General features: G+C 39.1%; 1 protein-coding gene across 1 annotated transcript in view; it reads left to right on the forward strand.

Moving 5' to 3' along the window:
- Window positions 1-26075, forward strand: part of LOC140930904 (uncharacterized) — a 142224-nt gene that overhangs the window by 59902 nt on the left and 56247 nt on the right. The window contains exons 14-19 of the mRNA XM_073380624.1: window positions 5969-6153; window positions 8329-8482; window positions 12856-12914; window positions 13294-13339; window positions 14193-14263; window positions 20663-20705. Coding sequence (XP_073236725.1) covers window positions 5969-6153; window positions 8329-8482; window positions 12856-12914; window positions 13294-13339; window positions 14193-14263; window positions 20663-20705 — 558 coding nt within the window. The remainder of the gene's footprint in view (window positions 1-5968; window positions 6154-8328; window positions 8483-12855; window positions 12915-13293; window positions 13340-14192; window positions 14264-20662; window positions 20706-26075) is intronic.

A 26075-nucleotide genomic window follows, 5' to 3' on the forward strand; every position in this document is an offset into this window, starting at 1 on the left:
AAATTTTAAAAGAGTTACGCTTCAACGTAATAAAGAATTTCTTGAGTCTATTTTTTGTTAATGGTTTTATAACGATGTGTAATCTTAAAAAGCGTTTGACTCGGCATTTTGAGTACTCCTGCAAGCGATGTTTATGAACGCCTGAAAACAAACTGCAAAGCGATGAAAATTACACTTTTGAGACTACCAACAATCAATAAAGAAACATAATTCGGTAGAACATTTACAGAGACAACAATTTTCATTCACGAAAACAAATGAGTATTTAAGTGTCTCCAAGAATCCTCAAGTCTTTACTAGTAAGCTTAAAGATTAAGTTTATGTTTTAAGCCGCCGGTTTCCCAGTGTTTGCTTTTTTCAAATATGAACTCACGACAAGAAAATCGCTCAAAGCTTTCTTTCTACAGCCAAAATTATAACTAAATAATCTACTAAAAGTTTTTTCTTTCTATTTACGGTGAATTAATATTGACTAAAGGCTTTTTAAAGTTCTGTAAGCTTAAGCTTATATCAAACCTCATACTAGGTCAGATCAGTGTCTCAGTTAAATCTTAATACAAACGTGCATAAACTAGCTTCATAAACGGCGCCGCTGGACTTCATGAAATTAGATATAAATACAATAATTACTCAGGCTTACCATATTTCGAGATGCAGCTCCTGAAAGCTATCAAGTAAGGCAAGGATCGCTAAGCCTTTATAATTCTCGTATGCATCCAGCAAGGTGAAAAACAGAAACGACGCCATCCGACATCGGATTATCGGCTTTGACAAGCGACACATTTCTCAACCAAAAACCCAATGAACAAACCAGCCATGAATAAGAGAACACTCTTGATAGCAGCTGTATTTCATTTTTTACATCCAGTGGAAAAAGACAGTTAAAAACTTAAGTTGACTCAAAACTCTGTCATCTTCAGCTGTCAAAGTAAAAAACTTCCAAGACGCTACATAAATTTTACGCATGAACTCACCTGTGAAATTTTAACCAATCAGAGCATAAAAATTGGACGTGGAGTGTGACCAACACGTGACCATGGTTAGAAAAGGTCTTCCCCGCCTGCATTTTAAAAAAACTGGCTGAATTTTTGCGTCTGAGGTCAGTTTGACATCAAAATCGTAATAGTGCGTGGCGATACTGACATAAACACACATATTTGATATAAATTTTAAAAAAAGTAAACATGAGCCTAAGATCATTTGAAAACGAGTAAATTGTCAGCGGATAACTTCAAAAAATACTCGACCTTGATGGGTCGACACCTGAGCCCATGATACGGTCAGGTGATACTGGTCAGCGGATACCCTGTTTTGACAGCTGTCAATTGATGACAACATTGATGTGCAATCAGCTTTCTCCTGGGCTCCCAAAGTAGCTAGAAAAAGTGAGAGTAAACACTGGTATGCCTGTGGTGCGGACGGACGGGCAGCGGGCGGGCGGTGTACGGTCACGTGATTACCAAATTTTCTGGGATGGGTAGATTTACTTACCCATGGTGCATGGTACTCCGCAAGCGCACTTCGCGCGCCAGAGCTCCGCTATAATCATTGCCACCTCCTTCGTCCTCGGCTTGCAGTTTTAAACCCAACCACACTAAAGAGTCGCCTAATTATCCTTTTCCCGTTTTTTTACTTTTATTTTTATTATTATCATTTCATCTGTTCCAAAATACAACAATTACAATTATTATCACAAAGCATACATACACACACGGACTACACACTTAAATTCACACGCAATTATACAAGCAATGCCTATATAATTTTGCAATTGCCGGATTGCCTTTCGAAAAAAGAGGAAGAAACTAAACAAATTATTTGGCAAGTCCACTTGCACAATATTCTTTTAAAAGAAATGAAGAAATAAATAAGACTACAAAGTACACTTGTCCATTAGTTTTTGTTCTTTTATTCTTAGTACTTGTAAATATATTTTTCTATTTCGTACTCACTCCGGGTGAACGTAGGCCTGAATAGGACTGTTGTTGTCGACAGTGACTGACGTTTCGACAACCTGTGCTGTAGTCATCTTCAGAGTCAAAGTGAGTTGTATCACGTCAGTTGATGGTATTATACTCTGGTTATTGGTCTGATTGGTCAATTACGTTGTGATGTTATTGGTCGTCTGTCAGTTAAGCCGTGATGTTATTGGCTATGAAGACTCGTAATCAGTAATAGGTGCGTTTCGATCAGTTTATTGTCACAGTCATATGTGACCCAGTTGTCATTTCTTAATGATATGTGGCTTGGTCTAGAAAAGGACATCGACAATGTCGATCATAAAATTTTGCTTGCTAAATTGACCAGTCAGGATTTCACAAACTCTTGTCAAACTTAAAGGATTGCAAGTCTCCAGGGCCGGATGGTATTCCCCCATGTGTACTTAAGAACTGTTCTGGAAGCATTTCCCCCTAGCTGCACAAGATTTACCAGGCGTCTACCGACACAGCTTATAATTCCCCTTTTCAAGAAAGGTGATTGTCAAAATCCAGCTAATTAACGGCCAGTGTCGTTAACATCTATTCCATGTAAAATCCTGGAGCATTTTATAAACCATCATCTAATAACCCACTTTGAGGAAAAGAACATATTTTATGACATTCAGCATGACTTCCGGAAACAACAATCGATGAACCCGTTAGTGCCCTTGACGAAAGAAAGCAGACCGATCATGGATTTCTGTGAAGCATTTGACAAGGTCCCAGATCAGCGGCTGTTATTAAAACTACAACAACATAGTTTAGAAGGTTCTATCCTTAGTTGGACAGAATGTTTCTTAACAAAGTGTTCTCAGCGAGTAGTCCAGGAAGGTGTTAAATCTGAAGAGGTCTCAGTAACATCTGGTTTACCACAAGGTACCGTTTTAGGTCCGTTATTGTTTCTTATTTTCATCAACGAAATCCATGATAACAGACTATCATATAAGACGACTGTCTTATTTATAGGATCATCAATTCCCCAGACGACTGCCTCGAGCTACAGAAAGATCTATCACTCCTATGACAATGGAAGAGCAAATGGCCGATGGAATTTAATAAATCCAAGTGCTATGTCCTTCACATGTCCCATAGGAGGCAAACTTATAAGAACTACATACAGTTTACAAGACACACCACTAGAGGCATCTACCATATAGAAATATTTAGGAGTTGATCTGTCCACCCATTTAGATTGGATTAATCAAATCAACCCAATTACTGCCAAAGCGAACAGGACTCTTGCGTTACTTCGCCGTAACCTGAAACCCTGTGCTCCCCACATCAAGGATATTGCTTTTAAGGATCTAGTGAGACCTCAGCTCGAATATTGTAGTGCACTATGGGACTCTTATGAGGAAGGTGACGTTTTTTCTCTCGAGAAAATGCAACGGCGAGCAACACGCTTTGATTCAGGTGACTACGATAGGGAGACAAGCGTAAAAAACGTTTACATGATCAGTACCATCGGATGGCACTCCCTTGAAGAACGAAGAGCAATTACCCACCAGACTCTAATGCATAAAATTGTAGACGGTCTAGTTGATGTCTGCACTGCAACCCTTTGTCATAGTGGCCGCCAAACGCGTCTTACTTCTCATCTGTCATTCCGTCATCTGGGGCAATCTTATGAAAACTGTTATCGATCTTCCTTTTCCCCTTTCATAATCTCTTAATGGAACTCCTTACCGTTCATTTTACGCGGGGGTACCTCAGTTCAGTTAATTTCAAATATGGTCTAAGTTGGACATCACTGAGAGTTTAAACTCGAGTCATCACTCCGTTTAATGCCGCTGATCACCCCTGTATCTTATATCCTATATGGGAGATTCATAGAGTAATGATTTAGATTTCGATAAATTGAGCGCCTGCGGATTCTCTGGCAAATTGCAATCGTGCCTTGCTAATTATCGTTCTGGCCCCTGTCACCTCCGGACTGCCCCAAGGGGGGTCTCCAAGGGCCGATAACTTTCGTCATTTTTATAAACGACATACCTGATGCTGAAAAAGGTCAAGTACTGCGCTTTATGCTAGCGATTCAAAGATTTCTGGTGCTGGTAAGTGTGCTCGCGACTGCGAAGCTGTACAGTCACCCTATCAAATATGGACGAATGGACGCGTCTTTACAACATCCAATTTAACACGTCTAAATGCAAATTCCTAACAGTCATCTCGTCAGCTATGATTACACCCTTAACAACGCGCAACTCAAGGATGTGGCTGAAAAGAAGGTCCTTGGAATCATTGCCACCCGCAGAATTTCATGGGAAAAGCAAATTAAAGCTATTGTGTCGAGGGCGGATAACTTGCTTGGACTCCAAAAACGTACTTGCCCACAATTGACAAACGTGGCAGTCAGACGGACATTATATCTGTTTCTTGTTAAATCGTAACTCTGCTTTGGAACGCAAGTATGGAACCCGATTCACAACTACCTACAAGGCAAGATAGAGCATGTGTAGAGAAGAGCCAGACGATGGATACTGTAGTATCGTGTCGGGGAAGTGTCTTACAGGGGAATCCTGACTCATTTGACTGGACAGGTTGCCACTAGTATGTGATAGGGAGCTTAATGATAAAACAATTTTCTAGAAAGGCTGGTATTGGCAATCAGATCTAAATATGCATAACTTCGTTTTTTTTTTGTAACACACGGCCGTACTAGGCAAAGTAAGCAAAACGTCCGCATTACATGCCTCTTATTTTAAAAGGATTGTCACATTATGGAACTCCACTTGTAAATTTGCGCCTTAAAGCAGCTTCTCCAGTAACGACGTATTTGAAAACTTTTTGAAACAAACTCTGACAAGCCGTTTGCAACAACATCTGACGTTGAACGCCCATGCACTTCGTCTCTTGTAATGCGCATGCTATCGCTCAAGCGCAAACGATATTTTTTTTTAATATGTATAATCTAATATAATGTGTAATTTTCTTTTTTTCTTTAATTTTAAGGTGGCTCCGTCGAAGTTTTCGTCATAACTTTTTCGTTTTTAAGGCGATGGCTGCGAAACTTTGCAAAGAACAACAAACATTATTCGGCAATGATATGACATATATCTGGATTTTATTGATGGTAAGAAAAAGAAGTGCGAAATTGGGGCTTAAAAGGACCCTCATTTTCAAAAAAACGTCGCGTGCAGTAAAAAATTTTGCTGATATTTTTTATTTTAATTTTTATTTATATAGTAAATATACTAGAGAAATTTCAGAAAAACCGTTGGAGCAGATTTCCGTAAGTAGAAAGTCCTGTAAAATTTAGCTGTTAAATTGTTCTGGAATTTCAAAAATAAATAACTCTGAGGTAAATGAGCCACCATCGAACGACAATTAAGTTCATGCCTGTTCTACAAGGCGGAAGTTTCTTGTCGGGACAAATCAACAAAGCGTGAAGAAGTCGCCATTGCAAATCAGTGGATGACTTTGAACACGCCATCTTCAATCACATTCTTTTTGCGTTCAACGGCTGTCAACATTAGCGGGTAACAGTGCACGGTTACCCTCTGACGTCACAGACAACTTCATTGTTAGATGTCAGGTGACCTCGAAGCAGCCAATAGGAGCGCGCGCTGTTGGGAAGAAATTACCAGCTATATAATTGACTAATGATATCTGTTGTTCTTTGCAAAGTTTCGCATCCAGCGCGTGAACAACAAAACCGTTATGACGGAAAGTTTCTCCTCGCTCAATGCTCCCGTATTAATGACGGAGCCACCACAACTATCTATTTAGGCGATATCTTGCATGGGTCATTATACTCTCGCCCTTTTACTACCCTCTTTTTGTATTTCTTTTGTACAAGATTACCTAATTATGTATAAAATAATGAAACCCAATAAGCAACAGTTAAGCCACCTTTCGCACATAGGTAAACAGCCGACAATTTAAATACTTAGTGAGACAAAGTCTGCAAAGAAAGTATGACTACCTTTGGTGACGACCATTTTTCTGAGCACATGTTCCATCGTATTTCATTAATCAATACATTACAGGTTTTAGAGCTGCGGACGATCACAAGTATCTTCCAGTCAGGCTAAAATCACCCGAATGCATAAAAAGCCATCAATATTCCACCGCCTCTGATGTTTGGGCCTTTGGAGTACTTATGTATGAAGTACTCACTCGTGGATGCGCCCCTTACAGTCATTTGTTGGATGACGAAGCGGTGTCTTTGAAAGTAAGTACTCCTTTCTTAGAATCCTATATGAGCCCAACTGGCAAGAGGAAGTATCAATGCTGAAACTTGCCAAAAGATACATGTATAATTGTGAAAGGTTTGAACCCAGGAGTCATTTTATAAGTAGGTTGAGTACGATCGTCCCGGTGAACGTAGTCCTGAATAGGACTGTTGTTGTTGACAGTGACTGACGTTTCGGCAACCTGTGCGGTAGTCATCTTCAGAGTCAAAGTGAGTTGTATCACGTCAGTTGATGGTATTAAACTCTGGTTATTGACCTGATTGGTCAATTAAGTCGCGATGTCATTGGTCGTCTGTTAGTTTAGCCGTGATGTTATTGGCTATGAAGAGTCGTATTGTCGTTGGTGTGTTTCGATCCGTTATTGCCATAGTTAAACAGTCGTTTATTGTTAGTCAAATTGACGTCCCAGTCGATTTGATGTTTTGTCTGTAAATAGTGCTCAGCAACATGATTCTTGACGTCACCATTTCTTGTCGCTCGTTTGTGTTCGGTGAGTCGCGTGGTAAGGTTTCTGCCGGTTTCATCAATATAAGTGGCCTGGCAGTCGCAGCGAGCATTTGATCTTGTATACTGCTCCTTGTCCGTCCTCCGGTTCGTCTTTGTACTTGACATTATTAAGTAGTCGTCGTAAAGCGGTTATCGGCTTGTGCACAACACGTATATTGTAAGGTTGTATTATACGTGCGATAGTTTCAGAGGTGCCTCTTAAGTACGGTTTAGTCGCTGTCGTGACAGGGCCAGAGTTGACGTTGGTCTGAGTGTTGGAATCAGTTTTTACTGAGGATATTAAATCTGCAAACTCAATTGATGATTTTAAACGCAAACTTAAAACATTTCTTTTTATGCGAGCTTATGAATCGTGATGTTTTTATTTGTTATCTGATTTGTTATCTGTTGTGTACATTTATCTATTTTGTAGTTAGCGTCTAGTTTTAAAGTCAATTTCTTGTGATTATTTTTACTTTTTAGTTTTATCTAATCTTTGTAAACAGCGCCTTTGAAATCTTGTAGAAAAGGCGCTATATAAATGGATTATTACTGCGAGTGTTTCGTCTAAAAAAGTCCGCGTTGCAGTTGTTTTTACTAAAAACGTTGTTTTGGTAGTCAGTCTCGTCTTGTAGGCTATCAGGCGAGTTGCAAACTAGTTGCGCTTGTCTCGTCAAAGTCTGTATAGTCGTAGCCTTGTGAGAGGTTGGGTTGTACTATGACTGGTCTAGTAATCTGTCGGTGTGTCGGTTTTCTTTAAATTGTCGTTCGTTATATGTTGTCGTCGCAAGTGATCAAGCAGTCTAGAAAAGGTATTTTACCAATTTGCCTGATCTCTTTGCTAAACTCTATGTCCTCTTCCTGTCTGTTAAGATGTTCGTGAAAATCGTTTGGGGAACCAGCAGAAATCTAGCACGAGACTGACCGAACTCAAACGAGCGACAAGAAATGGTGACGTCAACAATCACATTGCTGAGCACCATTTACAGACGAGACATCAAATCGACTGAGACTTTGCGACATGTATTACGTATTCTCCAGACTACAATCAACTACTCACTTTAGAAAGCTGGTTTACTAACTTAGAACACACGCCACTGAATAACCAATAACATCACGACTAAACTGATAGACGACAAATGACATCGCGACTTAATTGACCAATCAGGTCGATAACCAATGTTTAATACCATCAACTGACGTGATACAACTCACTTTGACTCTGATGATGACTACCGCACAGGTTGTCGAAACGTCAGTCACTGTCAACAACAACAGTTCTATTCAGACCTGATCAAAAATTTGATACCCTATTTCAGACCTGAAGTTTTGTAGCCGGGCGCGTGACAAGCTGTTACGGCACGTACACGGTAGTTAGCGTAAACATTAAAAGGGAAATGGTCTTATCGCCAAATGATGAAGAAGTAGCCAACTCTTCTCCCAATTCAAGACTAGAGTGCACAAAGAATACCCTATTTCAGACCAAAATGGTCGAAATTAATACCCTATTTTAGACCAAAACGACTAAAAAAAAGTGTGCTTTGGCGCGGCACATACCTATATAGCCTATATAAGAGATTCCCTCCCCCCGGGGCGAAAAACGCGTTGCAGAGTCTCGCTACTTATGCAAGCGAGACTAATGACACTCGACTTTGGTTATTTTAAAGATTTTGGAGAGCGAGCAATTCATTCCTCTTGAGTCGTGCTTTAAAGAGAAAGAATATGAGCTAATGGATCGGTGTTGTTCAAAAGAGGTATCTGGTCGACCCAAAGTGAGTGAAGTCAAACAAGGGTTACACGAATTGCTGAAGCACACTGAAGGTACTTTAATAATAGTTTGTTATTATCATTATTATTGTTATCTTTTCTTTCCTTCGCAGTTCTTTCTCTCCAGGGTTCCGAAAAGCGACCGGTTTCCTTTGGAGCAACTGGGGAAGTCATTATTCAATTAGTAGACACTTTTCGTAATGAGTTGAAAAAAAGGTTTTACGGAAGTCTCAAAAGTTTCTGGATCAGTTTTAGTTTGTTTCTGCTTTGAAAATAGAATAATAATTACTCAGGGGTAATGCAGTGTAAAGATTTGCAGAGAAACACAACAAAAACTTGTAGATTTATGGCGAAAAACTTACTTTAAAAAGGAACTAAAATATTTAAAACGCTTTGATCACGTGACTGATGACGTCATGTCCCTCTTTTGGTAATGAAAAAAATTATCAGGTAGAACATTACTTTCCTGCAAATTTTCTCTGCCGTGTGATGGAACGTCAACTCTCTATACCCCTCGGCCTAGTTTCCCGACTTTTTCGCTCCTGTTCATTGCCACCTTAAATTTTGAATTCCGGACGTAAACTGGTTATTTTTAAATGCTCCACACAACCACAACCTCAAATATGCTATTTTATTTTAACCCAATTATGAAATCTTGTCACAGCAGCAAAAAACCCTAATTCAGCAATTGTCACGTGACTGATGACGTCACAACCCTTGATGTGACATAAGAAGATATTTTATGGCAAATGTTATCTTGATGTGGTCTGACATTCTTCTACCTATAAAATTGTCAAAGTTATGAAGCTTTTCAAACAAAATTGCCTCAAAGGATTCTGGGATAATTTCTATGATAATTATAATTTGCTTTTATAATTACTATGTATAATTAAACTCAGTTTTGCTCGTCAACCGGACAAATTCCCTGGGAGCGGGTTACAGCTAGTAACCAACGGGCACAAGGGTCTCGCCACCTCTCAAATCTCAAGAACCCTTCGTAGTATTCTTGCAGTTCCTAGCAATGCGGTCTTCTGCACTTGCCCTGGTCTTACCCTTATACCAATATTCTGAAGCGACTTATTCAGACCTTTTGAGACTACTCCTAAAGTTCCAACAACAACCGGTATCACCTCCACTTTTCGCATATATAGCCCACATCGTTGATATCTCACGCTTGAGATCTTGATATTTCTCATTTTTTTCACTTTCCTTTGAGTTAACTCTGCCGCCAGCTCGCCTAATTTAGGAATACTAATATATTTCTTAGGCCCTGTTTACAAGGAGGGAGGGTAACCCTGGTGCTAGGGTTACATTTCTTCTTTTTTTACAGGACGTGATTACAAGGCAGGTAGGGTTACCGTAGCGCTAGGGTAAACCCACCTAAGTGCTAAGGTTACCCTAGCGAGAGGGTTACCCTACCTGCCTTGTAAACGCTCTGCTAGGGATAACTCGCCTATCCGGGACAACCTTCGTCCGTCTTGCGTGACCACGTAATCTTGACAATTTGAACGGAACTATCCAACTTCTGGGCTAAATTATAAAGATCTCAACAATGTAAGATATTTCCTGTATACGACGATAATATTCTCCATTTTTTGGTGTATTTAAAAACAGAATGGAATGTGTTTATTAGTTTTCCACTAAATGGGTTTTAAAAACTAATTACAATCAATACTAAATACATTAAAATTAAAAAATCTAAAATTCTAATAGATGTTAAAATATATCACATTACTAATTAAAAACTACTGAGAAATTGCTTTAAATGTCTCTTGAAGATTGGCAAATTATCACATCCTCTTATTTCACATGAAAGAGAATTCCAGAAACTCGTTGCACGGTATAAAAATGTGCGTTGCCCAGAAGGTGACTTATAAGCTGGGATATTCAAGTTATTCTTATATCTAGTATTACGGTCATGAACGCAATCACGTGTCTTAAATCTATGACAAAGGTAGCTAGGGGCTAACCCTTTACACATTTAAATGCTAAAACTCCAAGTGTATATTTAAGAAAACTGGTCACGGGGAGCCACCTTAGCTCTCTTAATGCCGGTGTTATATGATCAAATTTCCGCTTTCCAGTGATAATTCTACAAGCAAAATTCTGAACTTTCTGCCGCTTCGAGATATTTTTCTTTGAAGTATTAGACCACACCGCAGAATAGAAGTATAACTTGCTAAACACTAAGGCATTTATAACACGTTCTAATGTCCTAGCCTCAAACTGATGCTTTACCCTATTAATCTGACATAAGCTACCTATGCACGAGGACATTGTTTGGGTGACATGTTCATCATAGCTTAGAGTGCTGTCCACCTGCAGGCCAAGGTCCCGGGCAGAAGGAGATGCAAGGAGAGTGACATGAAAATCAGCGGGCAGCCTCTGAAGCATCTGACGTGTGCCCAACACCAGCAGCTTGGTTTTCTCTGGGTTTATGAGAAGGCTGTTGTAGCAGCACCAGCTTGCGATTTTTTCTAAGTCCTTATTGATCTATTGAATCATATTACTAGCCTCAGCAACTGGGAACGAAAGGTATAGCTTTGAATCATCGACATATGATTCTAGAGAACACACGTCCTGTATAGAAGGAGTGTTGTTGAGGTAGAAAGTAAACAAGGCGGGCCCCAAGATTGAACCCTGTGGGACTCCATGTGAGACACCCTGCAAGCTTGAGGTCTCAGGTTCGATCCTGACACATTGCAGCCGTTCAGAAAGGTAGCTCTTGAACCAATCCAGAGATGCAGGGGAAACACATAGCGCTTGAAGTTTTGCAAGGAGGGTTACATAATCTATGCTGTCGAATGCTTTCGACAAGTCCAGAAGTACCACAAGTGTGACTTTCTTTGCATCCATAGCCTCTCGTGCTTTGTCCGTGATCATGAGGTTAAGGGTTTCACACGAATGAAGCTTCTTGTTACCACTTTGGTGTTCGCTGAGGCGCTTTTTGGTGGTCATATATGTCATTAATTGATTCAGAGCAACACGCTCACAAATCTTTGACGCAGCAGGAAGCAACGAGACTGGTCGATTGTTGTTTGGTATCTCATGATCTCCGTCTTTTAGAAGTGGGATGACTTCAGATATTTTCCACGCTGCAGGAAAAACTGACGACAATAAGGATCGATTCACAATGTCCGTCAGCACAGGCAGAATGCAAGGGAGCGCATCTTTAATCACAGACATGGTGACTTTATCAAACCGCGAGGCTTTGTTAGATGAAAATGACATGATCGAATCGAACTAGGTTTCCACAGTGTAACGTTGACTTTATCAATTCCTGGTCCAGGATTTGCCTTGACATCCATGTGGATTGTAAGGTCTGTCCAAAAGATTCTTGCAGGAAGAACCAGAGTAACAGTTCCATGTTTCGTATCTTTAAAAGCCGGAAAGGTAACTTCATTGAAGCTCGAAAATTCATGTAGTAGAGATGACCAAAAATCGACCGTAAATCGTAAAATCCCTGCCATTTACATCTTCCATGACGGCTTAAGTTGTTATAAACTGAATTTATGTCTTTCTTTTGAAGCAAGGCCGTCCACAAGCCAAGTATTAGAATAAAACTACGGAACGTTAAAAGAAAGCGAGCTGCCATGTTGGCCAAACATTACCATCCATACCATTTAACGTGTTTTCCATAGAGAACTTCAAGTTTTGATTCAAATCTTGGGCGTTTCAAAAGAATGTCACGCATGACGAAACACGTCAGTAAAGCTGGGAAAGTTAACCCGGGTGATAGGGTAGCACTACCTGTGAAATTTGCTCGTAAACCAGAGTTAACTTTAACCCTTCTGCTAGGGTAACCCTCTCTCCTTGTAAACAGGCCCTAACACTTTATTGAAGCTTCCGGACAAGAGTGTTTTTTTTTTTTGGGGGGGGGGGGGAATACCGTGAGAAACAGCAATACTGTGTAATAGGTTAATTATCCTTTATTTGATGAGGCTTATCATATATGATATGAAGAATTATGAAGATCCAGGAGGGACAGGCAAGCTGCTTAATTGTAAATCCCAAGCAGACTGGCCGTTCACACTAATAAATTTAACAAATAGATTCCATGTTGCGGTGCGTCTGTCCAGTAATAGATCACAGATGACGCCAAAAGGTGGTAAAAACAAAGAAGTGGCACACGAGCCGCGGGCGAGTGTGTCACTTAATGAGATCACTCGTGAGGTGCAGAAATTAGATATGTTAAAAAGTTAAATAGTTTTTTCTGAGGACTTAAAAAATTACTAAAATGACTTCTTTTAAACCGGTGGTAGCTATCTAAAATTCTCAGCGATCTTGGTATAGAAGCCAGTTGAGTCCTTAAAACTAAAGGCTGTTCTAAAATCCCACATGAAAACCTCGTGATTTACGTTGTATGATTATGAAAAAAATGGCTTCAGGATAATTCACTTAAGTTGAAACTTATTGATCTTGTACAGATTATGATGATAATCCAAGGACTGACCCTCCTCCCTTGGAAAGACAACAAAGTAGACCGGTAAGAAGGTGTAGGGCTTTTGAAACAGTTGCTTAGATTAGATACTTGAATAATTTTCAGACATTGAGACTAAGACTCGAAAGTTCTCAGTATGGGGTTCTCCAGCCCTTGCCACCCTGTTTAGTTTCCCAGCGGTTATTTATAGAAAAATAAAAGAAATAAACAAGCAAAAAGAGGAAAATCTACTCTTTTAGAGAGAGGAGGTTTCGACCGACTGCCGTCTATCACAATAGCACTTCCATTCACTGATGGCTTCCGACCGGGAATGGGTCTGGAAAATCAGTCGAGTCATCGTTTGTTTACCACATGACTACCCCACAATTCCTAGAATTGTTGAAGAAAAAGTGTAATCTCCATCGCTTTTGTTTTCCTTGAACAGGATGCTGAAATTATGGAGGAGCATCTTTACGACTCAGTACCTGCAGGTTTGAACGTTCTTTAAACATTTTCTTGTCTTTCCAGTTCCTCGACTTTTCTACTCTTTTCTGCTTATCGAGTTTTTATCAGTTACTCCCGTTACTGTAATTATTTACTTAGCATTGCATATTTAGCAATTATTGAATGAGGCTTAGTAGGATGTGAAGAGTTATGCAAAACGAGGAGGGTGTCATCCACAGAAGCTGAACGTCAAAGTGGATAACATCCTCCGAGATCTACACAATTCTTTACATTATACGAAAGCTTATCAGTAACTGTTCTTAAAAAGTTTACTTCCTCGTGGACTTTCTTCCAATGTTTTGCGTATTTGTCGGCAGTTTCAGAGAATAAGCACAGGTTCTTTCTTGCAGATACTCCTCAAAAAGTAGATAAAATCAATCGAGCAATATGTTTTGCGTATTCTTGCTTTCCTTTCGTTCCGTTTTAGTCAAAACGTCCTCTTCCTCGTCCTCTCAAGTTCCTCTTCGGATAGCCACGTGAACGTTATATTTTTCAGTTCACTCGTGAATAAACAGCTGGGCCGCCACGCCCGGGAACGAGGTTGATCAATGGTCTGTTGCCCAAGTAAAATCGTTTCGTTTTACCATCGATCAACCACGTTACCGCGTCAGTATATCATGGAATCGACGGTATATTACTCGCATCTTCCAAATTTGGTCAACGCCCGTTGTTATGAAGTATTGATAGAGCGGTAATCCAAAATGATGCTTGTATTCTATTGTAGGTAGCTTATTGATCGACGATGGTTAGAAACGTGCTGCCAAGGCACTTATAAGCAATGGGCTATGGTTAGTTTTTAAGCTATAACGTAGCGTGTTCTTTTATTGTCTTTTCACTCAGGTTCTTACGGAGATATCTGGAATCAGATTATTCTCGGTGTCCGTGATAAGCCGCTCCATGAAACAACAGAGGTTGGTGTTTTGTCATATACGATTGAAAATAACTTTAAAAAAAATAAAAAAATAAGAACAGCAGTAACTTTGCTACAATACGTCGATTCAGGAAAAAAAAAGTTTTATGGAAGCGAGGCCTAAGGGCCCTTCGGCCTTCGCGACGCCTGGCGGTAAAGAGAAACGGGTTGTAGAAAATGGAGGAAGTAAATATTAAAGTTGTCAAATTGACATCCGACTTAAAAATTTGCTGTTTTACAGTAAACCAGGAAAAATTCTGGTAAAAATGTAGAAGATTAAACTAAGGTGGTAACAAGAAAGTCCTTTACGAAAGTAAAGTTTAAGGTGAAATGATTTTATAACTTTATAAACCGACCAAAAGATACGATAAATTCACTTGTTTCCTGGCCCACAGAGCCAGGAACCTTAATGTTATGCTTGAAAATAGAGATCACGTTTATGATCCTGACCCAGGCAAAGGCTTCACCAGGGCGAGATTAGCTCAACTCCAGGAAATTTAGAAAAAGCCAGCTGGATACCGCGCACAAGATAAGCTTCATACCGAATCCCTAGGTCACCTTAAGGAATGGGGCAAAATAACTAAAAAAAAAATCTCTCTATACTTATGCCATTGCGGAAATGTTGTACATGATCTTCATCAAGAAGTATCTAAACCTGTTGATAACGACGTTGTTTTTGGGGGCCTCCTACAAAAAAAAAATTGTGTGTAAAACATAAAGCACGTATGATTGTTAACCTTGAAACACCGAGACTTGCACCAGCCGCGAGTGATTTATTATGTCTTGCTGGTAGGAGCGGCTGCAGTTGCCATGTCATGGCAGTTATATGGAAATTGGAGATGTCACGGAACAATGAAATGAAAAATCAATGCGACAATGACGTTCCTTGCGCTACTTAGCCAAGAAAATGGGGAATTCCAGGTAGACGAACAGTGAAACATTAGCCAATCATGGTTTTAAAGCTTATCAAGGCATTAAAGGCGTCACGCAGACACACCAGGTCATAAGAGGAGGGGCGTGTTGTCTTCTTTCTATGATCCCGGTCCTTTGAAATTGAGAACGTTAGACCCCTAAGCTGTTGAAAAACTGAAAGTGAACATTGTCAGAACTAACAAAGGTGTTCCCTTTCAAAAGATCTCAATGCTTCTGATATAGTACATGTAAACTCCCTAATTGAAATTGCTTCTAAAAGATCTGCTCTAAAAATGTAAATGAGAGGTTTTACTCATATCTGTTTCTTCTCCATGCAATAGTGCATATACTTCTGTTCTCCAACCAAACCTATGTTTAGCAAATAAAACAGTGTCTTAAGTCAATTCAACAAACACAACCGACAATACAGACAATGGTTGATGCGACCCACAAATCAGTTTCAAGATCCCATGTGACTAAAAAAATTACAATCTTGTCTCACTGAGCCAATTGAACACAGTCAACAATACCAGGAGAATACAGATACTGTAATTGACCGAACTTGAACATAAATCATTTGATTAGATCAGCCCTTCAGCATGGATCAAATGTGCGACAGATATTCAACAATCAAGAAAGAACTATTCAAAAAAGAAAATTTAAAAAATGAATCTGATACCAGATGTCAGTCTAATAACCAAAAGTGGTTTGATCAGAGATTTAATAACAGCATCCAAATGTCAGTGGCCTGTCCACATAAAGCTAATACCTCTCCTTACAAAAATTATTAAAAATATTTTAAGTTACAGTAAGGGTGTGCAAAAAAAATCCGTAAAAGATGGAATTGAAAGTGAAAAACTTACTATTTTCTCAGTATGAAGAAAAATGAAAGAAGATAGCCATAAAGGACTGAAAGTTCAGTCTTGTATATTTTTGGTTTCTAAAAGTCATGGGTTTTTAAGGGTGTCAGCTGATGGACTTGTAACTGATTAAAGCTGTGAGAAAAAAAAAAAAAATCAACAGCAAAAGCAAAGAAGATGTTTCACAAATAATAGAGTCCGAATGATTCGTTGAAAAGTCTGCCGTAAAGACTGACATTTAAGTGGAAAAATTAAAGACCACAAATTGGTCTGTGTCGGAAAATATCCAATTTGTATAAAGTGTCCTCCGTTTGTTTTACATCCAACAAAACAAGTTAATTATAAAGTAAGTTAAACAGCGAAAAATTATGCACTTGTGTTATCGCCGAGTAATCCGACTGAAGCAGGAAAATTTCTCGTGCAATAACAAGACAAATTACACAAGACATGAATTTATTACTCGCAAAAACAACTGCTGCCAGGTCTTCTCAAGAAGCCGTAATGACCAGCCATTGTTAGTAAATGAATATAAGGTTAAGGTAGGATGACAGTCATCTTCGCTAAAAAACAAGTTTTCTGGATTTCGCCGAACAAAACATAGACATCTTTTAAGCAAATCCAAACCATACTCCACAACTTCTTACGAACATGTGAGTATTTTAACTTTAGTTGGACTTACCTTTGTTTCTTTTTAGTTTTTATCGATCGTTAACGAATAAATAAGCAAATTTTCTTTCTCAGTTTTACAGAAAGAATTTTCATTCAAACTAGACCATTGTGGCGTGTTTGTAATCAGCCAATAGAAGCGTTTGTTATTGTGTCGCGTGTTACGAGAATTTTGTAGTTAATCAAAAAGCAAGCATTTTTGTCAACTATGTTATAAAATAATTTGCTCATGCTTTTAGCTGTGCGTATATCGAGTTATTGATGCTTTTGGGAAGTTTGGAGAGCACCCAAGAAGCTAGAGTTGCACTCGCCTATCGCCTCGTGCAACTCTTACGCATCTTTCGTGCTCTCCATACTTCCTGCGTGCATCCATAACTCGATATACGCACGCTAAGCATAAGCAAATTCTTAATTTCCGGGTGTATTTATAATTGGAAAACATTGTCAGTATTCAATTCACACTGCCATAAGAAGCTACATGGGAAATGCTTGGTTCTACAATACTTCTAAAATGCTATAAGTAACTAAAGTTTCATAATCTGGAAACCCAGTGTAGACTAAGTGAACATCATCTGGGTTTTACGAGAAGCGTTCCAGACCAAACGTGAAAACTTACTCCTTCTTTCTTGCTTTAGAAAGTTATTTTTTAAAGGATTTCCACTTCTAAACGTTTCGCTTCGGCGAATTGTTCGATCGCTGGAAGAGCTATAAATTAACTGCTTGTACTTTATCAGTCAATGACAATTCTTCTGACCTCTTTATTTGCTCATGCGATACTTTTCCTTGTGTCCCCGTTCTTCTTTAACTTTTGATTTGGCTGAAGACCAAACAGAAACATTAAGAGATGCCTCCTGTTTTTAAGTCGACCTTTCTATTAAAATTCTGTAATCGTTTTGTACGAAATGCTCTGAAGAACAATAGTTCTCTTCCCCATCTTGTACGTGATTCAGGATATGATGAAAATTTTCACGATATAGGTGAGATCAGGCCAATTTTCACTTCGATAATGTTACATGGTTGCAGCACTTGTCTTATTTTGCTTACAAGAATATTGTTGTTACGTCGCCATTTTGAGTATGAGGGCCCTTAGGCCTCGCTCCCATGCAACTTCCGGATTCTTTCTGAATCGGCGTATTTAGCAATAGCGGTGGTCACACTACAGACTTTTTACCTAGGTAAACACGACTTTTTGACAGTTTACCTAGGGAAGCTTGATTTTTTAGGTGTGACCGATTTTTCGCTAGGTAACTTACCTCGGGGAAATTTTATCGTCTGGGTCTTGGATAAGTCTCGAGAACAATAGAGTTTCCCTTGACAGCTACCCCAAAGCAATAACTTGGGTAAAAAGAAATACCGAGGTTGCTAGCCAAGGTCAGCCAATAGACGCTCATCGGCGAAGGTCTTGATGACAGAACCGGACATAGATCAGGCTGTGAAAGAAATTTTGGGGGCACGAGTCCTCTACGTCTTCGCCTTCCTTCACCTTGCTCGTTGAATTAGCGTAAGAAATAACAGCGAGATAAAAGAAAAAAACGTCTCTTTGATCAGCTAGATCCCTGCGCATTTTGCCTTCTTGAATTTACGCTCCAAAAAATTCAACTGGCGTGAAAACTTTGGGAGCCGATATTAGTAATGTGACCTTCCCAGAATTTTAACCTAGGTAAAACAAAACCCTAGATGAATTTACCTCGGGAGATTTTTGATGAATTTGCCCTAGCTAAATCGGTTTTACCTATGTAAAAGTCTGAGGTGTGACCACAGCTAATGTGTGTAAACGTGGTGTTAGCAAAATAAACTTTGATCCGAGAAGCAGTAATCAACACCACGGTGCTTATTAGTATGTTTACGGCGAATAAGTAAAACAGTTTTACTAATCCCGAACCCGGAATTTATATTCAACAACCATATCGTCAAATTGACTGAAGATGTTTGGTCACGAGCAAAGGCTTTCAACACGGGTAAAAGTTAAGCCAAGTTTCCATACAATTCTCCGGAATGCCCAAGACCGATTTCACAAACTGGCGAGCTATCTAGTCAACCAAATCCAATTACCGCTGATGCGACGCGGAACGATTTGAACAATTTTCACGTTTACAGTTAGCGGCAAGTGACTGGAAAGGACTGAAGTCTGTGTATGGCAGCTTCAATGTCGATCGCCCCCCAAAAATTCAGGCGATGAAGACGATAACCTTCGATTTTATGGAAAAAAAAGACTCAAGCAAACTAAAAATAAACAAAGTTATAACACACACTAAAAATGTTAATTTTAAGAGAACTTCATTCCTTGCTTCTTTCGCAAACAAATTTCTACCTGCACGAAAAGTCTTCATGTCACATTCTTTCGTGCAGGTAGAAATTTGTTTCTTGCTGGCCTTGCCTGCTGAGCTTGCGAAGGAGGCAAGAAATGAGGTTCTCTTACACTGAATGGAACCTGATCATCATGTTCATTGTAGTGCATCAGTTTTCAGACGAGTCACTTTAGTCTGTTCTTATTTCACGCCATCTTGCCACACAGTGCAACAGCTCTTTCTTTCGTGCTCCGTGTAAAGGATAGTGTCAAGGTGTCGTTTTGTAGGGAATTGCAGCGTACACTGAGAGCTACACAACACTTGTCTACTCACGGAGTTCGCGAAACGAGCGGGAAGGGGCCGTGGACTGGCGAGAGTCATCCGAAGGTTCCCTTCATAATTCCCCACGGGAGGGAAGAGCGGTGTTCAAAATCCTCTTTAGCAGTTCGATCTCGCCGGACAACACACCAGCATGGGCGAAAGGGCTTCTTGAGGCCCACGAGAAGAGTGCCGAAAGAGTGAAAAAACGTTTACAACTCCTTAAGAGAGAACTGAAATCACGACCCGCGATAGAGCAATCTCAGGAAAAATTGACATAGACCGAGTTCAAGTACAAAAGGAGCACGATCCAGTACGAAGTTAACGGGAAAGTACTTGATAAATTAGAGGTGATCGTTTCTACTAGCAATAAAGCAGCTTGTAACGAGGCCATGGAGGATGATAAGATTTCCGCAAGGAAAGGAATGAACATAATTATAATGTTAGCAGAGAAATATGGCTGTGAGGCTGTCTTTTGTCCTGTTCTGTTCAGGAACCGCTGACTTGCAACTGTGACTACGAGAAACATATAGGGCGGGCAGTCAGGACGAGCAAATTGCTAAAGGCGGACTCCAACTATTTGAAAACCTAGGGCACAATTGATTGGCCGTTCTCAACGGTCGTTTACCTTGAAGTTGAATTCCTCCGAAACAGAAATTGGATTCCATCCGAATCGAAAGCTGTTTTCGTTTCGGTTGTGGTCATTTTGCCAAAAACTACAGTGCTCCTATGCCATCGACCCGAACGAGTTATATTACAATGTCATTATATTTTGTCCATTTTAATTGAAAAGGGTTTTATATGGGGGATGACATTTGTCTAACATTTGTCAAACAAAGAAAGACAATCGGAGCCCTTTAAAAGCAGTAGGTTTCGACCGCAAAATACGGCTGCTGATACTTCCGACCAGTTACGGGTCACCAAACTGCTGTCATGTCACCGTTCACCACATGATTACCCCACAATTCCTAGACTTGGTAACGAAAAAGCGTAACCTCCTGTTTTTTATTATTGGTATTATTAGTATTATTATACTACTACATTAGAAATTTCTGCAATTTGATGGGCTTAGAGCAGTGGTATTTCAACTTAATTTGAAATACCTACATGTAAAAATTACAAACCTTTTGCAGGTAGTAGTATAAACAAATAATAGCATGATTTGTACGTAGTATTTGGCATAAATACCACTCTTGATATTTCAAAATTGTCTAAAATTTCACTCGCCTGACGGCTCGTGAAATTACGTATAACAATTTTGAAATATCACTTGTGGTATTTATGCCAAATATCACTACAAATCATGCTATTACCAATACTTATTAGTATTATTTTTATTTTTATTTTTATGAACAGGGTGCTGAAAAGAAACAGACGAAGACCTACACTTCAGTTTTAGGTTTGAAGGTTTTTTAAATATTGACTTGTCTTTCCAGTTCCTCGACTTTTCGGCTCTTTTTTGCTTATCGAATTTTTATCAGTAATTCCTGTTATTGTATTAATTTACTTAGCATCGAATATGTAGCTGAGTAGGATGTGAAGAATTATGCCGATCGAGTGAACTTGGTGTTATCCACCGAAGGTGAAGGCGAAAGTGGATACTTCTTCACATCATGGGAAAGCCAAAATCAATAATCGTTTATTATTCATTCAAAATATTCTAAAGTTCTTAACAAGCTTACGTCCTTGTTGACTTTCTGGTAAACTTTGGCCTATTTGTGGCACAGTTTCAGGATATAAAACACCGGCTTCTTTTTTGGCAGATACTCCTCAAAAAAGATGATAAGATCCTTAGAGCAATATGTTTTGCATAGCGTTCCTTTCCTTCCGTTCATTTTTAGTTAGAAAATCATCTATTTCGTTTTCGGATAGCGACCTTTCCTGTGTTTGCATAGCCTGATAATATATAGATTTAGCCAGGGCTAAAAGCGAGGCTCTCATTAAGAAATTTATAACTTAAATCAAACAATAAACTTGTATTCCACAATTCAGTTAACTTTAGAGCAGATTCATGTGACTCTTGAGGGAAAGGCTATGTGATTTTAGCGAAAAATAATTTGCAAACAGCCCAAGAATGAACCAAATCTTACATCGAGTTGATATATGTACACCTAAAAACTGGCAATCATTTTCAATCACATTTAAGAGCCATAATGGGTCTTGATCACCGTAGATTAGTTAGGACTGGAGAAAAAATCACGCCAAATTTTCTGCGTTTGACAAGTTTACTTTACAAAATGTTGACAACAAATCTGGGTACGTGTAAACTAACCTTTTATACCATTTATACATCACATCTGAGGTGTAACAGTACTATGAGGCACTGTTGTTATCATACAGACCTCGGACAGAATGCAGTATTTCACAATTTTGCAGTACAAATTGCACTCATTCAATATTCAGGACGATCGTAGCACGTGTGGGCTTTTAGCTAAACCGTTAAAAAAATTCCAAAATCACCTATACGGCCAGCCGGTTGTCATTTTTGCAGTGCGAGCTTTGGGTCGAGTGTTTGAATAGACTGCAACATAATAAAGAATTTATTAAGTTTATTTTTTATTTAATGGTCTAACGCGCGGCATTTTGAGTACTCCTGCAAGCGATGTTCACTGAACGACTGAAAACAAACGGCACAGCGATTACAATTACAAGAAAGACTAATGACAATCAATAAAAGAAATATAATTCCGTGAAACATATCCAGAGACAACAATTTTCATTCACAAGACAAGTATTAAAGTGTCTCCAAAAATCCTGAGTCTTTAAGCTTAGAGCTTGAGTTTATGCTTTAAGCCGGCTTCCCGATATGTTTTGTTTTGTTTTTATTTTTCAAATATGAACTTGTGGCAAGAAAATCGGTCAAAGCTTTGTTTTACAGACAGAATTATAACTAAATATTTTTTGGAACGTTTTCTTTCTATTTGCGGTGAGAAAACGTCTAAAGGCCTTTTAAAGTTCTGTAAGCTTATATCAATCCTGATACTCGGTCAGATCATTTTCTCAAATCTTACAAACGTGCATGAACGAATATATATATATATATATATATATATACACCCGTCTTCAAAAAGGTTTTCATATAGAGAGATATATAGATAGATATATACTTTTGTTGTCTTGCACGTGCGCTCCTGCGCATTTTTCATTTTCTATTGTCCAACTTGTTAAAAAACTCGGTTCAACGATAAATTTTTTTCTTTGTAGGGTTCTTTGTTCCAATTTGAAAAGAACATGTCGTTTGAGTTTTTTTAGAAAAAGCATCCGTCCTGCAATACAAATTTGCAATGGCGAATTATATGACCGATTTTGGGAATGAGGAAAACAGCCCACGAAGCAGCCGAGTTATGCGGCTTCACCGAATTGATAGGCCAAATGTCATGGCATCTGAAGCAAGTGGCGAAGCATTTTTATTGACAGGGTGTATTAAAAAATGCGCTGTCCAGGGGCGTGCTTAAGAGAAACCGTTAAACTAACTTGAAACCATTTATGGCCGAGAGTTTATTCTGTCTTCAGTGAGACGTTGCCTTGCAGGCTGTGGTTTTAGACAAAAAAAGGTGAGACATTAATATTTATGACCCGCTCATCATGGTTATGATAAAATCTACTTCTATGAACCTAGTCAACGTCTTGGTCCGTTTTAGCCAACTGCTATGATATTTTTGCTCCTTCCCACATATCTAATATCTAAACTTAACATCCACCGTCATATCTTCCTTCTCAGAAAAAAAAAAAAATCAGCGGTTTCGAAAACACTTTTTTTTTCATTTGATCTGCCTTGGTGTAAAAATGAAAATCTTTGATGATTTTCTTCTTATCCTGTAAGATCCTACAACTACAACAATGATATGACCTAAAGCTGACCGAATTCCGCATTCTTTAATTTTCAAAAGAATGCAGATCAAGAGAATTGCAGACAATATTCTTGCATTGTCTTTTTTATTGACAAATTGAAACAAAAAACCTGACGAAGAGAGAATTTATCGTTGAACCGAGTTTTTGCACAAGTTGGACAATAAGAAGTGAAAAATGCGCACGGTCGCACGTGCAACAAAACAAAACTATATATCTATCTATATATCGCTCTATATGAAATCTTTTTGAAAACGAGTGTATATATTTATATGCCCCGCTATAAACACTAGAGTGTTCATATCAGGCTATGCAAACAAAGGGAAAAGTTTTCTATTTCTTTCATAAAACAACTTCCCCGAGAGGAGAGCAAAACTCCTTTTTTAGGGAGAAAAAATTCCTACCAGTTGGGAAGTCTTGTACACAAAGCTTGTCCGTGTGATCAGATCTTGTTATGCAAAAAAGATGCTATTCAAAATACGGGTTTGTCTCCCTTAGGAACAAGTGTCGCTCAGGATCGAACAAAATTGGAAATGGTCAAACAAAACTTTCCCTCATTCCTTGTTTGTAGTTAGCAATTTAAATTAAACTACTCACTGAGGCATTGTGTTGCTTCTAACAAAGACCTGCATTGGGCATCAAAGGGAAGGGGGCAGGTAGTTTGGGCTCAAAACTGCATTTTTAGGGAAAATTTTCTCCTTGAAAATTGGACTTTTGTCAGGTAAATATTTCAGAAAGCAGATAAACATTCCCAAAACCCTAGTGATATGGTCGTTGTAAGGGCAACCCCTTCTCATACTACCTTAGCGATTTGGGTTAGGGTTAGGGTTCCGGGGACGCACATATCACAAGGCTTTTGGAAATGGGGTTGCCAAAAACGCGGGTATGCCCATGTCACTGTGACACCGCAATCTCTCGTGTCGGGGATTTGGCAAAACCCGCTTTTCTTTACAGGACCGGTCTTACAGTAATGTTGATACCGATCGTAAAACGATGTAGACTGTAAACCGTTGCCTAGTCCCTGGGCCTCCCTCATTATTTAGCGTGGCCAATGAGTTTCGGGTCACGTGGTCCGAGCGAAGAATTTAAGGCCTAGACAAAAATCCTCAAACAAAAGTGAGACATCCCATGCGGTTCTTTAGAAGACTAAAGTTTCGAATTTACAGGGTGTCCCAAAAGTTCGTCCCTCTACTTTATAAGTCTGTATTTCAGTGTGATTGGACCTGGTCAGAAAATCATTTAAACAAAAGTTGTGACTTTCAATCTAATTCACTATTTTCGTACTTGTTGTGCCATCTTTTGACCCGAATATTCGATTTGTGTACTACCGCGCCAAAGGTACGCGTGCGCGAGTATATTTTCCAGCCTTTCTTTGTTTGTATTTTATAGCCCGAATTGCTCGAACTCCTTCCTTGTTTTTTTGTGTGTGAAGAAAGATAAACACCCTTGATTTAAAAACGTCCAGCTACGTGAGAGCATAATCATGTATACTTCGATTTACTGGCTTATCTGTTGTAGAAACTTCTAAAAAAACTGGAAAAATCTTAATGTTGGGTGGTAAGTGATCATGGCGAAATGAAGGTTTTGAAGGCAAGAAACGAGGGAAAGGCCAAAAGTGCTGAATAAAGCAGGTAAAATAGTTTTAAGAAAACTAGATACAAAAGAAGAGACGTCTCCACAAGAAAACTCTCACATAGTTAGCAAGTCAAGTCCAGAAAGGGTCATGAAAAGCCGTTTAAAATGTCTAAAAAATTAGAGACCCCTGAAATGGCAAAAAAAACCTCTGCTTAGTCTGCCAAGTAACGTCCAGCTTGTCTGAAATTTGTAAAGAAGTACAAAAGCCTTACTGTGGAAGGGATGATTATCTTTTTTGGATGAGTGCCCAATATTTTTTCAGCTGCCTAAACTAAACAAATATTGTTTGGGAGCTGAACTGGCTCCTGCGCACCAGGTGATAAACAGCTCAATATATATCATCTGTGGGTCTACACGCAATATTCCACTTCATGCGGCAACGGCTACAGAATGCGATAAAAAAACAAACAAACAAACAAACAAACAAAAAGGGTGCGCCAGTAACTGAAATTCTGAATACATGTTCTGGATAGCGAAATAAACATTTTCTTGGAATTTCAAGTAAAAATAAAGTTTTGATCAAAAGTTATGGTGCATAAGATTACAGGAACGAACTTTTGGGACACCCTGTAAAGGTTAAAAATACACCGCCAAAAGTCACGGATGAGAAGGGAAAGTTCAAAAGAAAGCTTAGATTTCTTTTACAGGACAAAGGAAGGCTTTTCTGTACAAAATTGTCATTCAAGGAATTCGAAATTTTCTTCCCGGCAACCGGATCGGAGCACATCAGGGGCATCCAACGGACGAATCTTGCCAAACAAGTCAGAAATGTCCAAAATGGATCTGTCTATGCTTTAGAAGTTTTTTTCCATTAATTTGGAGTTGCCCTGAGTACTGTGCATCTGTCCGGATGATCTGGGGGAACTTTGACCGTCTAGAAAGTTCTAGCTCTCTCGACGGGTCTTGTTGAAACTGAAAGGACAAGGGGTAACCATACTTTCATTAGAAAATTTAAGGAGATAATTTTTCCCCATTGTGAAAAATCCACTTCCGAAAATCATAGGGAGGTTTATCAAACAACAAACTCCGAATAGCTTAGATGATTGCAACAGTTATCCAGAAATTTTAAGTCTTCCATATGCTATTGAAATTTCTAGGCAATATTTGCGCCTTCGAAGACAATCGTTGGGTGCCATTGTAATTTGCTTGGCATGCAAAAATGTATCGAATGCCCGGCCTGCGGACTTTTAAGCATCAAAGCAGGGCGGATAAAGGTTAGGCGATGAAACAAGCGCGTCCGAGCAAAAAGGTGTGATGTAGTAGACTGGGACCCTACTTGGAATGT

This window comes from Porites lutea, chromosome 3, assembly GCF_958299795.1.
Source record: "Porites lutea chromosome 3, jaPorLute2.1, whole genome shotgun sequence".
Taxonomy (NCBI): domain Eukaryota; kingdom Metazoa; phylum Cnidaria; class Anthozoa; order Scleractinia; family Poritidae; genus Porites; species Porites lutea.